Below are 14,719 nucleotides of genomic sequence, written 5' to 3'. Positions count from 1 at the left end.
AGCGTCGCCAAATCAGCCCCGGCGCCGAGCGTCGCCAAACCCGTCCCGTCGCCAGGGAGCGTCGCCTAACCCGCCCCGTCGCCAGGGAGCGTTTGCGGAAGCAAAACGTCTGCAACGCCAGTCCGGCGGCAAAGGCTCAGCCCCGCTGCAACTGGACGACAAATGCATATTACAGATACAGAAAATACAAAATGCACCGCACATTTTCAGTCCCTTGTGGTAGGTATGACAATTAAACACGCTTGACTCGACTCTGGATATTTAGCATATGTTATGTTGACAATGTGACAATGTCATTGTTCTATCTGGGACATATGGCACCTCACAACCCCACTTGCAACATCCTACAAATGAGGAGCACGTTTCATTAGTCTAATACTTTAAGGAAATGTGTTTTTATAGCAAATTGAAACGATATGTCAGACAAACTTGACAGGTTAGTCTCCCGAATGTAATTTAAATCGTTGCAGGACCCTGGTTAAAAATTGTGTCAATCTTGTGGTTCCTTGCTGAATGAAAGCTGCCACCATACACGACTGGATTTGCACCATTGCGATGCACATCCATGAAGAGCTGATGCGCAAAATAATAAAGGAAGGACAGGGGTTTCCCCTGATAGTGGATCTGATTCCAGCATGTCTGCTGGTTCTCTGGCCGCAAGGTCAAAGAAGTCACAGCGACTTCACATCACTTTGAATGAGGAAGCTGAGGTCATGGTCCATTTTTTTTACCAACTACATGGGTCGAAAGGTTCTAAAGAAATTAGGAATCTAGGAAAGAGGTTAAATAAATTGCAGGAATTCAAAAGTAGTCATCTTCAGGGGTATCTCGCTGGAGAATTGGTTTTAGTCGAGGAGTTTAGATTCCTGTGGTGTTACAGCTAAAAGAACAAAGAGAAATGGAGAGGACAGTTCACACGAGATTAAGTCAGCCAAACGATTTTACTGGGGTAATTGAAAATGGAAGGGTCACGGTTCTGAAAGGGGTGGGGAGCAGAAGGATTTGTGGTGGGGAGCATAATTCTTAAAAAGTGTCAGGGCAGGTTGAAAGCTATAAATAAGCATTTAACTCAGAGGTTTATCAGAATGTGAAAGCAGATATACAATGCTGAATCTTTATACAATACTGGTCCACCCTCACTGGAATGCTGCATTCAACGCAGGTCATCACATTTTCGAGAGGATTCAATAGGGTCCAGAAATGGTTTATAGGAGACCGTTGGTTCACAGTATCTAGGCTCTAGTTACAAGGGTAACACGGAGATTATTTTCTTCGGCAAAGAGAAGACTGAGGAGAGATAATGATGAGGGCTATTCACAGAGTGGATAGTGGAAGGCTGTTCTCATTGGTTGAGGTTTTGAGGACTACAGAAAACAGCTAAAAGAGAATTAAAAATGACGTGATGAAAATATTTTATCCAAAGTGTGACTAATCTGGAATGCACTCTCTGCCACGAAGATAGAGGCATGTTCTATCTTCACAAGGGAACTGGATAACTAAACGGTGGAGAGACATTTATTTGCAAGGTGGTGGAGAAAGGTCTGGTGGATGGAACTAGAAGGTTGCTGTGGTGGAAAGATGGTACAATGACTGAAAGGCCTGTCTATGCTGCAACCATTCTCTGATTCCATGACATTAATCATTGGGTTTGCTGCTGGCTCCACTTCACTGCTGCAAAATACTGAACGGTGCAACCGACAAATAAGGCTCGGTGTGGCAGAATAAAGGAAAGTGTAAATTTCAATAAAGGTACGTGTGTCGGGAGAAATAAGGGGAACACATCTACTTGTGAGATACGAATGGAGCTGGAGAATCTAGGTCATAAGATCAGAAGTGATAAGAGTAGAATTAGGCCCTTGGCCATTCAAGTCTATTCTGCCATTCAATTATGGCTGATCTATCTCTCCCTCCAAACCCCATTCTCTTGCCTTCTCCCCGTAATGCCTGATACCCGTATGACAGGTGTACTACAGTGAACGACAAGTGAGGCAGGAAAGAACAAACGGATCTACAGATGGGGTCTGATGAAATATCTTGGGAAGCAAAACATGTGGATATTGCTTAGCATTCAGAGCATGTGTACAACTCAACATACTGATCCCTCAGAAGACACTGCAATCTGTCCTCATCTCAGTGTGATATCCTGTCTGAAGTAGATACTTTAATGTTTATTAAAACAAGTCACCTGGTCATTTGTCTAATTTCTATTTTAAAATTGGCTACATCTGCCTGTCTTTCGTGTGATTATTTTCATTGAAAGAATGCTTTAGAATGTTTAATGCCATATAAATGTGTTTGTTCTAATTTTAATGAACTTTATTTGTTCTTTAATGAGTTGGCTGAATTATATTTATTCTGAGAATGTGATAAAGATTAGCAAAATTGCATTTGTTATCAAAGCTGGGATAGAGGCCTTTCTCAAACCACAGTAGTGCCTGCAATCAGTGGTCCGTCAGCCCCTTCCTGCAACTTAATGATGATGGCTGTCGTGGTCATCTTGACTACATTCATGACAAGCACTGCGCTGTCGTCCAATGTATAATTCTGACCGCACTAAATGAGTTTCAAAATGTAAAAATAAATGCAAATGAATGTTGAGTAAAAGTTTAATAGATTTGTAGACACTTGATAATTTGAAATGAATGTAAAAATCACATTTTCAAGGACAAAATATAACAAGAACTTTGAAACAATTGACATTGCAAAAAGTGCAAGTTTTTCAGTATTATTCATTACATTTCCATAGTACTACACAAAAGTAACTTTTACGTAATATTGCTATGAATCTTTCAGCAGATTGAAAATACAAAGTCAGTTGTAATTCCAGCAAATAATGATGTTTGATTCAAAGGAAGTCCTTGACACTGGAGCAGAATTAGGCCATTCTGCCCATCGAGGCTGCTCACCCATTTGATCATGGCTGATCCATTTCTCCTTCAACCCCATTCTCCTGTTTTTTCCCCATAATCTTTAACACCCTTATAAATCAAGAAACACCCTTTCTAATCAAGGATGTAGTTTAAATTAATTGATTGACAGATGTTTAGAAATTAGATATAAAGATATTTAGATATTCCTCTGGAATATCATTTGCAAATAATTCTCAGTTTTGACCACGACACCGGGATAACATTAAGGCAACAAGGTCTATGCAGACAAGAGTTGCAAAGTTCATTTTTCAAAGGACTAACTTACGAGGATTGAGTATAAAGCCATGAAGTTAACAGCTCGAAGCGATTTAGGCAAACTGGCATGAATTAGGTGAATTTGAAGGTCTACTTGTAGCTGGACCAGAATACCAATGCCAGGCACCTTGAATTAAAACTTATGCGAAGAAAATTGAAGACAAATGATCTTCCACTTGGAAGAGCGGAGATAAAAAGCTTAGGTCCATTCCACTCAGACGATAGAATGAGGTCATGCACATTTTTAAATCAAGTGCAGGTGACTGAGTTGATCTAAATCATCTCCCTAATCGACAAACTGGGAATTATTAAGGAAATCAAGTTACCAGATGAAGATTGTCACATGGAATAAAGCACAATGGAAACACTACAAATAACCTAAATAAAAACAGACCTCAACCTGAAATATTAAATCCATAGATGCTGCCTTGCCTGTGGAGTGTTTCAACACATTTTATTTCAGTCAAGTCAAGTCAAGTCAAGTCAAATTTATTTGTCACATACACATACTCGATGTGCAGTGAAATGAAAGTGGCAATGCCTGCGGGTTGTGCACAAAAATAATTACAGTTACAGCATATAAATAAGTTAATAAGTTACTAAACATAGCACAAAAAGTGTCGACAAAAATTTAGTCTCTGGGGTTATCAAAGTTGACAGTCCTGATGGCCTGTGGGAAGAAGCTCCGTCTCATCCTCTCCGTTTTCACAGCGTGACAGCGGAGGCGTTTGCCTGACCGTAGCATCTGGAACAGTCTTCCAGCATCTGTGATATTTTATTTCTTTATTACACATAAGATGATTTCATTTATCTGCCAGCTTGCTATGGAAATACCTTTCATTAAAAAGACAAACCAAGTCGTCCAACTCTGCTAATCCGACATTCTGATTTATTTCCTAAAACATGACCACTTTATTACGCTAAACATTCCTTGAAGAAACATTTCCTCTGAACCCTATGAATATTGAAATTGTGAATATGTTTCTTGTGAAGTTACTTTATTAGCAAAGATGGTTTAAAATGTGTTGCATGATGTAATTACTCGAGTGCTAGTTTCTGGGACAAGAGAAAACGGCATTTTTCAAGTTAAGCAATTTTTGTAAACTAATTGGGGATTATCCCACAGTCTAGTATTGTCTAGCATTAATAATAAGAGCAGTCTTTCAGATATGTGATATATTCCTTCAATAAACTGGCAGCAGTAGTTGGTAAATTACTGTTGCTTTAGGTTGTCACAGAATCATGAAAAACAATTACAAATCATGATCTCGGTAAGGCCCTGAACTGCCTGTAATCAAAGTACAGGAAACCCGTGAATTAACTGTAAAATGAAATAGAGAATATTGCTGCAGTTTCACATAATTAATGTGTTTGTTCCAAAAGTTCATGTCACTTTCTGGCATGCTGATGCAGATAACATTCTGAATATCAGCAAAATTGCTAATGATACAATTTTCTTGTATAATTGCACGACTATTAAATTATTTGTGTCTGACTGAGGGGACCTGCAACTTTATGCAGTATTGACAACTGCCTCCCTCCCAGCCATGGCACTGATGTTAGTTTGAAAGCACGCTGCAACAGTCATTGTCCCTGGCCCTTTCCTTCACCTCTCCTGCCTTTATGTGCGGTACCGTGTCTGAACGAAAGACCCTTGTGAGAAGCCTTGTTGTCCCCGCTTGCTACTTTCCGTTGCCAAGTCCTCGTTTTTCTTTGGCGAATTTCTTTCTGGGCGGTGATCATCTCCAGCACTGACAATCGCACAAACCGATCAACGTCTACAAGGTGGAATCAATAAGAGGGTAAAAGATGCCATGGGGCCTACATGTGACAGGGAGGCACAAAAGGCAGAGCAATGATAATGGGCAACGTGACTATAGCAATGGGTCTGGTGTCAAACCAAATGAAGACACAAGAAACTGCAGCTGCTGGAATCCTGAGCAAAAAGTAACTAACCTGTTGGAGAACTCAGTGGGTCCAGCAGCAAGCAGGCAATATTTCATATTGGGACCCTTCTTCAGCAAGATCAGACCAACTGAATTAAATAGTTGCTTTGAACTGGTCCTTTCAGATCCATAGACCTTTCAACGGAAAATCTGTTGTTCTTTAAGTATCTTCATCCGTTGTCACCTTCAACTACTTTGTTCTCAGAATAGTGCAAAGTTTTCTGTATTTCAGAAGCAGCAACATAATATAGAGAACATTCAATAATCATTTTACCCTGAAGCTTAGTAAAGGTTGTAGATTTGCACGATATAAGCGGTTTAACTATTTATAGACAGATTTGCAAAGTGTAATTTTATAATGAACAATTAAGTTTTATAGTTTTGCATTTCTCCGGAGGTGTGACGCAAATAATATTCTCTCAGGCGATCTGCTTCCCTCCATCCTGATTCCAGAGCACCATGAGTGGTGGAATAAAATGTCCGATGAGTGGCTTCACCAGCAAAAAGCACCTGCAGAGGCTAAGAGTAGTGTTGAATTATTCACTTGCACAGTTCACCAATATTCACTCCAAACACTGCCACTGCAGATGATCTCGATGCTCTTCCACCCCCGCATCACCCCCGCGTCAGCCCCCCCCCGCATCACCCCCCCCCCGCATCAGCCCCGCATCAGCCCCACATCAGTCCCGCATCAGCCCCCCCCGCATCAGCCCCACATCAGTCCCGCATCAGCCCCCCCGCATCAGCCCCACATCACCCTCGCATCAGCCCCGCATCACCCCCACATCAGCCCCCCCCGCATCAGCCCCACATCAGTCCCCCCCCGCATCAGCCCCCCCCCGCATCAGCCCCATATCAGTCCCGCATCAGCCCCGCATTAGCCCCACATCAGCCCCCCCCGCATCAGCCCCGCATCACCCCCGCATCAGCCCCACATCAGTCCCGCATCAGCCCCCCCCGCATCAGCCCCACATCACCCCCGCATCAGCCCCACATCACCCCCCCCCGCATCAGCCCCACATCAGCCCCCCCCCGCATCAGCCCCCCCCGCATCAGCCCCGCATCAGCCCCCCCCGCATCAGCCCCCCCGCATCAGCCCCCCCCGCATCAGCCCCGCATCACCCCCGCATCAGCCCCACATCACCCCCGCATCAGCCCATCTGTTTGTTAGAGAACCCCCCACTCTTATTTCTGATGTTTATAATTTGAACATATGTCCACTTCAAATAAAATACAAATAGTTTATAAAATAATAAAAAATAGAAAATATTTGAAGTAATAAAAAGGAAAGAGGTTAAATTAAGACTAAACACAGGTCCTCAGAAGTACAAAGTATCATACACAGAGCATAGAACAGTACAGCACAGGAACAGGCTCATACTCTCTGTGCCAAACATGACGCCAACTTAAACTAATCTCCTCTGCCTGCATCTGATCCATATCCCTCCATTTCCTGCAGATCCATGTGCCTATCTAAAAGCCCATTAAATGCCACTAACATGACTGCTTCCACCACCATCCCAAGCAGCATGTTCTAGGCACCTTCCACCATAACATATGAAAATACTTGCCCTGCATATCTCCTTTAAATGTTTCCCCCCTCACCTTAAAGATGTGTTGGGAATTCTTGGAAAGGCACTAGCCATCTTTAGTCCACTTGACTAACGTTCAGACAGCAAGCAGCAGAAGTGTGCAACATCTCAAACAACCGAGCCGCACTCTGAATCTCACAAAGCACTCATCGGCCACCTCAGGACTCAGAGAACTGGAGTGGAAACAATCCCGAGGAACAGCCAGCCAAGGAAGATGATCAACCAAAACAGTAAATTTTAATCTCCAAGATAGAAAATCCATTTATACTCTAATTAGTTTAGTTCAGTTCAGTTTATTGTCACGTGCACCGAGGTACGTTGAACAGCTTTACACTTTGCAGTGAGAGGTTTTCTTAATTAAAAAAACAAAATCATATCATACCTGTGCCTTTGCAGATTCTGGTGGGAGAGGTTGTGCAATGATATCAATATTGTCACCTGAACTGCCGACCTCGACGTAACTGTAGGATCCATTTGTGAACCGATCGCTGTGCCATTTTGATCGTAATATATTCTTTGGTGGAGGCTGTAATGGGTTTCCTAAATAAAAGTAATTGAAAGTATTTTCTAGATAATTGAATATTTGCTTAAAGTTTATTATTATCACGTGTACCGAGATATAGTGAAAAGCTTTGTGTGCTGTCGGGTCAAATCATACTATACGTTAGTACAATCAAATCTTGCACAAGATTCCAGCATCTGCAGTTAGTTCCTTGTGTCTATACACACAAATACAACGCATTGTACAAAGAGGAAAACATCAGTCATAAGGTCATAAATAACAGGAGTAGAATTAGGCCATTCAGCCCATCAAGTCTACTCTGCCATTCAATCATGGCTGATCTATCTCTCCCTCCTAACCCCATTCTCCTGCTTCCTCCCCATAACCTCTGACACCCGCACTAATCAAGAATCTATCTCTGCCTTGAAAATATCCACTGACTTGGCATCCACAGCCTTCTGTGGCAGAATTCCACAGGTTCACCACCCTCTGACTAAAGAAATTTCTCCTCATCTTCTTAAAATAACCTTTAATTCTGAGGCTATGATCTCTAGTCCTAGACTCCCACTAGTGAAAGCATCCTCCCCACACCACTCTATCCAAGTCTTTCACTATTCTGTATGTTTCAATGAGGTTCCTCCCTCCTTCTAAACTCCAGCGAGTACAGGCCCAGTGCCGACAAACGCTCATCATAGGTTAACCTACTCATTCCTGGGATCATTCTTGTAAACCTCCTCTGGGCCCTCTCCAGAGCCAGCACATCCTTCCTCAGATATGGTGCCCAAGATGGCTCACAATATTCCAAATGCGGCCAGACCAGCGCCTTATACAGCCTCAGCATTACATTCCTAGATCCCTAAGTGCAGAATAGTTTTGCAGCAAAATATTGTTAGAGTTACAGAGAAAAGATCCAATGTCTGCAATGAGGTACAACCCTACTGAACACTACAAACACCAACTAAACTTCGAATGATGGACTGTCTTGGTTGCACTAAGGACTGAGCTTTTTATTTATTTTTCACTAGTATTGGGTATTTTACTTACAGTGAACCCATGCTATAAAGGTCAAGGGGGGGGAATGGTGATCGTTATTGCCATTTGTCTGCTATAACCGAGTGAGGGGCGTAAAGTGTGACCCGCCCGGAGGGAATTCACAGGCCGGAGAGCTGTAGAGCCCCCGGCCTCACACACGGTGGGTGTGCCAGGGACACCGCCTTCATTCCACTCACTCTCTCCTCTCACACAAAAGGAAGCAGGCCACATGGTGCCAGCTCTCTGGGTAACGTGGCGGGAGCTGGGGGTGAGGGGGAGTGCAGTGGGAGCCTCGATGCTCTATAACCAAAGTCTGTTATATCGCGGTCCGTTACTGCAAGGGTTTACTGCATTAAACTTTTTTGTTTGTTTATTGTTATCTCCTGGGCACTGTGTTTGCAGACCTGCTATGCTGCTGCAAGCAAGAATTGCACTGTTCTGTTTCGGTACATTAGACAATCAAACGTTCTTTCTCTCTCGACTGGGATGACACTCTAGTTTACGGGAGGATCATTCTCTGCTACAATATGTAAGAAACCTTACCTGTAAATTGGCGTATGACTTGTGTCAAACAATCTTTAACTTCAGAATCAGATAACTGCTCCATAAAGATGGCTTCCTGCCCAGCAAGCACAGCTAAGAGGATGTGACCATGCCTGCAAACAGAACACAAGAACAGTCTGGTGGGTGGCACGATGGCAGAGCGGTAGAGTTGCTGCTTTACAGCACCAGAGACCCAGGTTTGATCTCGACTATGGTTGCTGTCTGTACGTTGTTTGTACGTTCTCCCCGTGACCACATGGGATCTTCGGTTTCCTCCCACACTCCAAAGACATACAGGTTTGTAAGCTAATTGGCTTGGTATAAGTGTAAATTGTCCCTAGTGTATGTAGGATAGTGTTAATGTGCTGGGATCACTGGTCGATGTAGACTCGGTGGGCCAAAGGGTCTGTTTCCACACTGTATCTCTAAACCTAACTAAAGTTACTACTATCCTGTCTTCACTTTGCAAATCTCACACAATATGCTTCAACTCTGCTGCGGTTGCATGTTCGAAAATATATATATATACAAACCATAAATTCTTAACTTTATTTGTTGTTCAAATGCCACAATAAAACCACCGAAGAAAATGAGTGCTGACATCTAATGACTGAACAGTCATAGTATATAAAACATGAAAAATAGGAGTGGGACAATGATATTTGTGTCTTTGAGACCCTTCTTCATAAGTGAAGGGTCTCGACCCGAAACATCATCCATTCCTTCTCTCCAGAGATGCTGCCTGCCCCGCTGAGTTACTCCAGCATTTTGTGTCTCCTTTCGATTTAAACAACCATCTGCAGTTCTTTCCAACAAGTCAGCATGGACGAGTTGGGCTAATTGCCTGTTTCTGTGCTGTATCTAGGACTGTATCATTTCATTTGAAGGCAGTAATGGAACCCTGCCTTCACCTTGTACATTGCACCCATAGTTAAGTCATTAAAGTTAAATGGTCATAACCCACAATTGCCTTCCCATGAGTTAGTAAACACTTTGTTACCAATAATTAACTGAAATGTCACAGAAACCATGTTGTTCTGCAATTAAATGTACATCAGTTTCAGTAATCCTGTATGAAGGGACAGGGTATGAAAGCTATTCTCCATGCTGAATATCGGCGTGGAACAACTATTCACTGCTACAATAACCAAATTTGAATCAGTCTTTTGCTTAACTTGAGACCTGAAATCCAGTATTACAGACAAGTTTTGATACCAGGATGGAAAAGATTTGTTCAGCGTCAGAAAGCGGATTGCAGATGGAAGGCATTGCGAATGGGTTTTCGTGGATGCTTCACCTTGATCCATTTACTGTCACAGTACTACCACTCCAGGCCACCCATTTCTCATTCCTTTACTCTCATGACGTTACAAGCAGCACAGTGCACTGATCCGATCCTGCCCACCCCACCCACCAACCCTCCAAGATGCTCCAAACCTCTTGCTTTGTGATAATTAGCAAGCAACAGCTGAGGCAACAAAACAACCATTCAATGAATGGGGGGAGATTCACAAACCATAGCATCTATTGCCAAATAGATCATGATACCTTTCTGCAGGGAGGAGGACGATAAAACCTAAAATCTTCCTGAACCATGTTGTCTGTAGATCTGCTCTAGTATTCAATGGAGATTCATCCTCCCAAACCAGCTTGATCAAATCATGTTGTGGGTCCCAAAATGGCTCCTCAAATTCAAGGAAAATCTTGTTACTTGTTCCAAAACCCATTTTCTCAATAGAATTGATTTTGCTGATCGGAAGTTGGGGGTTGAAGAAAGTTTTATGATGTTCCTTCAGGAAACCTGGAAACAAAGAGCATGATGTGTAGGAAGGAACTACAGATGCTGGTTTATACCGAAGATAGACACTAAATGCTGGAGTGGCTCAGCGGGACAGGCAGCATCTGTATCCCCCTCTCCCCTGACTCAATCTGAAGAAGGATCTCGACCGGAAACGTCACCCATTCCTTCAATCCAGAGATGCTGAGTTACGGCAGCATTTTGTGTCTAACAAAGAGCATTATCTTCAGCAGCAAGTTAACTCCAAATCTGTTTCACAAGGGTTGGACTAACATGTTGTTTGATAATATGAGAGAATTAACCACAAGTCAGACCCAAGGACCAAAACAACGTCGATCCATGAATAAAACAGTATATTTGAACTTGAGGCAAGCCAGCAATCCCAAGTTGGTTCTTCTAAGATTAATAGAATTGCAAATTTATACAAATGTATGCAAACACCAGGAACCAAAGGCATAGTGGATGTTACATCCATTCCAATTTCACAGAAATTATTTGAATTTAAGACAATTTTCATGTTTTTGAATTGTGGTTCCCAAATGTTCTATGTAATTTTGAGGATTAGTAAGATTTATTAAAATATTAAGCCAAAGCTACTGCTTGTTTTCTTGATGGGTTCAATCATTTTTATTATTTGAAATCTGGAACGTTTGCATTCTGTGTATAGACACATTTTTTGATGTCTAACATAAAAGTTTAAAAAGAGGAAACTCATTTTTATTCTGAATTAGAATCAGTCACAATGCATAGCTGGGAATTTTCTGGGTTGAATAATTTTATTTTTAGACTTGCATTGTTTATTCAGCTTGTGGTCAAAACTGAAACAGGATGCAGAGGGCAGACCTCCTCACACCAAACCTTCTGCAGCTGAATTTATTTTAAATGTAAAAAATGAAAGTTAAATGGTACATTACCTAAAGGAACAGTGACTATAACATGATCAGCTGGTATAATCTCGCCGTTTTCACACTCCACTAGAACAGAGTGAGCATGTTCCAGTGCCTCTGGTGTTTTCAAGGATCCGTTCCATTGTATGCATTTAACTGGCATGTTGAATGACACCATGTCCTTTGGCAGGGGTTTCGACATTTCATCAATGAGGCTCTTAAATCCACTAAAAAATAAATTCAGTGAAATATTAATTGTGATCAAGATTATTGTATCTGGTAAAAAAGATAAAGCTTGATCAATGAATATGGTCAATAATGGCCATTTACTGTTACTACTGATTTATTATTGAGAATTAATTGCAAAACAAGTTTTTTAACCGATTTGAGTTTAATTAAAAATAAACCATTGTGAATTTTAATATGCACTCAGAGACCACTTGATACTAAAGATCTGCTGCCAATTGCAAACAGTCTAATTTCTGTGCAGCTCCATCGCTGATTGAGCCCAGGATATTCCACCGCGTCATCACATCACAGCAGTACATTCCACTTACTCTGCTGATGCACTCAACCCAATCTCAGGAGCTGCTATGCCGCAAAGTTCCATACACCCAACACCCTTTGTGTGAAAAAGTTACCCCTCAGATTCCTATTAAATCTTTTCCTCTTCACCTTAAACCTAGGTACCATACTTAATACTGACCCTGGAAACGTGCAATCAATTCCAGGTAAGGATATGTACTCTCCAAAAGACTGGAGTGCCACCAAATCCAAGCTGTGGGTCCCACAAATACAGCATTCTATTTTGAATTCCACATTGAGCAGCGCAAGTTTGAGTTTGCACATTTCCTCATCGTTTTTCCATTCTTCTGCACACTGAGCAATTTCATTCTTGAGAAATTCACCCAAACTCAGGACGGGTTCCGTTGCTGTCTGGAAGAACTCTTTGCTCTTGAACAGAAGCGATGAAAACAATCCTTCCACGGAGGCAGATATCTCGGGGTCTATTCTCTTGCCCGAGCTGGTGTAACAGATTGACACAGCGCGGTGTTGTGCATTTAATTCCACAGCCTGATTTTCTTCTGACATAGCTGCCTCATCCAGAAGATGGTGCTGGCTGGCCAACCTAAAGATCACATTCTGCTCCGACGGGCCATGGATCCACTGTGCTCCCATTTCAATCAAACCTTTTCCTGAAAGAAATTTTGGAAGAAACATGTTAATTAAAAAGTAGTGTGATTTGATATATTATTTGTTCCTTCTTTCAATAGATGCAAAATCAAGCTCTACTGCCATTACATCGCAGTTTGAAGAAGGGTCACCCATTCCTTCTCTCCAGAGATGCTGCCTGTCCCGCTGAGTTACTCCAGCATTTTGTGTCTACTGCCATTAGTTTAGTTTAGCGATACAAAGCGGAAACACCAACCATTGATCACCCAAACGCGCTAGTTCTATGTTATCCCACTTTCTTATTCGGGGCAATGTGCAAAGGTCAATTAATCTACAAATTTGCACATCGTTGTGGTGTTTGTGGAAACTGGAGCACGCAAAAGAAACCCATATGAGCAAACATGCAAACTCCACACAGACAGCAACCGAGGTGAGGATTGCTCATGTGATATGTGCAAAAATGATTTCACGGTGCAGTTGCACATGTGAGAAATAAAGCACCATTGATAGGCTGATCGACATTGTTACCCCAGCACCAGAATGCCGATGGTAGTCGGCTTGCACAATGGGGTAGCAGGGAATGACGGGCTGAAGGGCCGCCTGCTGTTACTCCAGCATATCGATGGTAGGCGGCTTGCACAATGGGGTAGCAGGGAATGACGGGCTGAAGGGCCGCCCGCTGTTACCCCAGCACGACTATGGTAGTCAGCTTGCCCAATGGGGTAGCAGGGAATGATGGGCTGAAGGGCCACCCGCTGTTACTCCAGCGCCTTATGCATGTATGTCGATGGTGGTCGGCTTGCACAATGGGGTAGCAGGGAATGACAGGCTGAAGGGCCGCCCGCTGTTACTCCAGCGCCTTATGCATGTATGTCGATGGTGGTCGGCTTGCACAATGGGGTAGCAGGGAATGACGGGCTGAAGGGCCGCCCGCTGTTACTCCAGCGCCTTATGCATGTATGTCGATGGTGGTCGGCTTGCACAATGGGGTAGCAGGGAATGACGGGCTGAAGGGCCGCCCGCTGTTACTCCAGCGCCTTATGCATGTATGTCGATGGTGGTCGGCTTGCACAATGGGGTAGCAGGGAATGACGGGCTGAAGGGCCGCCCGCTGTTACTCCAGCGCCTTATGCATGTATGTCGATGGTGGTCGGCTTGCACAATGGGGTAGCAGGGAATGACGGGCTGAAGGGCCGCCCGCTGTTACTCCAGCGCCTTATGCATGTATGTCGATGGTGGTCGGCTTGCACAATGGGGTAGCAGGGAATGACGGGCTGAAGGGCCGGCTCACCGAAGGGGCGGCTCCACACGCGACCACCGCACTGCTCCCGCGCCTCGAGCACGCGCACCCGCACGGGCACGCGCCCGGGGCCCAGGCCGCACTCCGTCAGGCGCTGCGCCGCGCCCAGCCCCGCCAAGCCGCCGCCCACGATCACCACACGGCAGCCCGGGCCCGGTAAGGGAGGCCCCGGGCCCGGTAAGGGAGGCCCCGGGCCCGGCCGCTCCGCCAGGCCGCCGCCGCCACCGCCGCCACCGCCGCCATCGCCGTCCATCCCCTCAGCCCGGCGCCAGTGCCGGCCGCGTCTGCGCACTGCGGCCCCGCTACCGACCGCGTCTGCGCACTGCGTACCCGCTGCCGGGCCCGGCATCCGATGCCGGCACAGTGGTACTGAGGGAACTCCAGACCAGGTGAGAATGTCACTGTTCTACCTGGGACAGATGATCATAAAACACTCGCCTCTTGGGCAAACAGACTGCAGTCTCCTATTCCTTGCCTCCAGGCCACGCTCCACTGAGTTACACCAGCTTTATGTGTCTATCTTCTATATATAAGATAGCTCCCCAGCTCCAAGGCAAAAACGCAAAATCAACTTCCGTAAGCTGAACTCTGTTTCACCTACCTCGCTCTCATCCTCCCTCTCTGAAATAATGTCCGCCTCTCCCTTCGTTGACCTCCACAGCCCCTCTGACCTCACAGACTACTACAACCGCACTCTCTCCTCCTACCTCGACCAGCTTGCACCTATAAAAACCAAAACAGTTTCCTTCACCCACTCTGCT

At 44.2% G+C, this 14,719-nt stretch overlaps 1 protein-coding gene across 1 annotated transcript; it reads right to left on the bottom strand.

Annotated features, from left to right (window-relative positions):
* Positions 1-2,665: 2,665 nt before the first annotated feature.
* paox (polyamine oxidase) lies at positions 2,666-14,229 on the bottom strand. Its single transcript, XM_078428608.1, has 7 exons — positions 13,950-14,229; positions 12,192-12,681; positions 11,513-11,712; positions 10,349-10,601; positions 8,801-8,913; positions 7,106-7,263; positions 2,666-5,650 (listed from the first exon to the last, which is right to left on the bottom strand). The coding sequence occupies exons 1-7, from the start codon at positions 14,209-14,211 to the stop codon at positions 5,498-5,500; spliced, it is 1,629 nt and encodes a 542-aa protein (XP_078284734.1). The 5' UTR covers positions 14,212-14,229; the 3' UTR covers positions 2,666-5,497.
* Positions 14,230-14,719: the final 490 nt, after the last annotated feature.

Source organism: Rhinoraja longicauda, chromosome 35 (assembly GCF_053455715.1).
Source record: "Rhinoraja longicauda isolate Sanriku21f chromosome 35, sRhiLon1.1, whole genome shotgun sequence".
Lineage (NCBI taxonomy): Eukaryota > Metazoa > Chordata > Chondrichthyes > Rajiformes > Arhynchobatidae > Rhinoraja > Rhinoraja longicauda.
Note: the sequence above shows the minus strand (reverse complement) of the source record. Positions and strands in the feature narration are given on the sequence as shown.

Excerpts from the sequence above, each read along its gene's own strand:
- paox (XM_078428608.1), bottom strand. The coding sequence starts at position 14,211 with ATGGACGGCGATGGCGGCGGTGGCGGCGGTGGCGGCGGCGGCCTGGCG. Across the intron at positions 11,713-12,191 it reads ATTGATTGCACGTTTCCAGG|TGGATTTAAGAGCCTCATTG; the intron begins GTCAGTATTAAG and ends TTTATTTTTTAG. Across the intron at positions 10,602-11,512 it reads TATAGTCACTGTTCCTTTAG|GTTTCCTGAAGGAACATCAT; the intron begins GTAATGTACCAT and ends CTTTGTTTCCAG.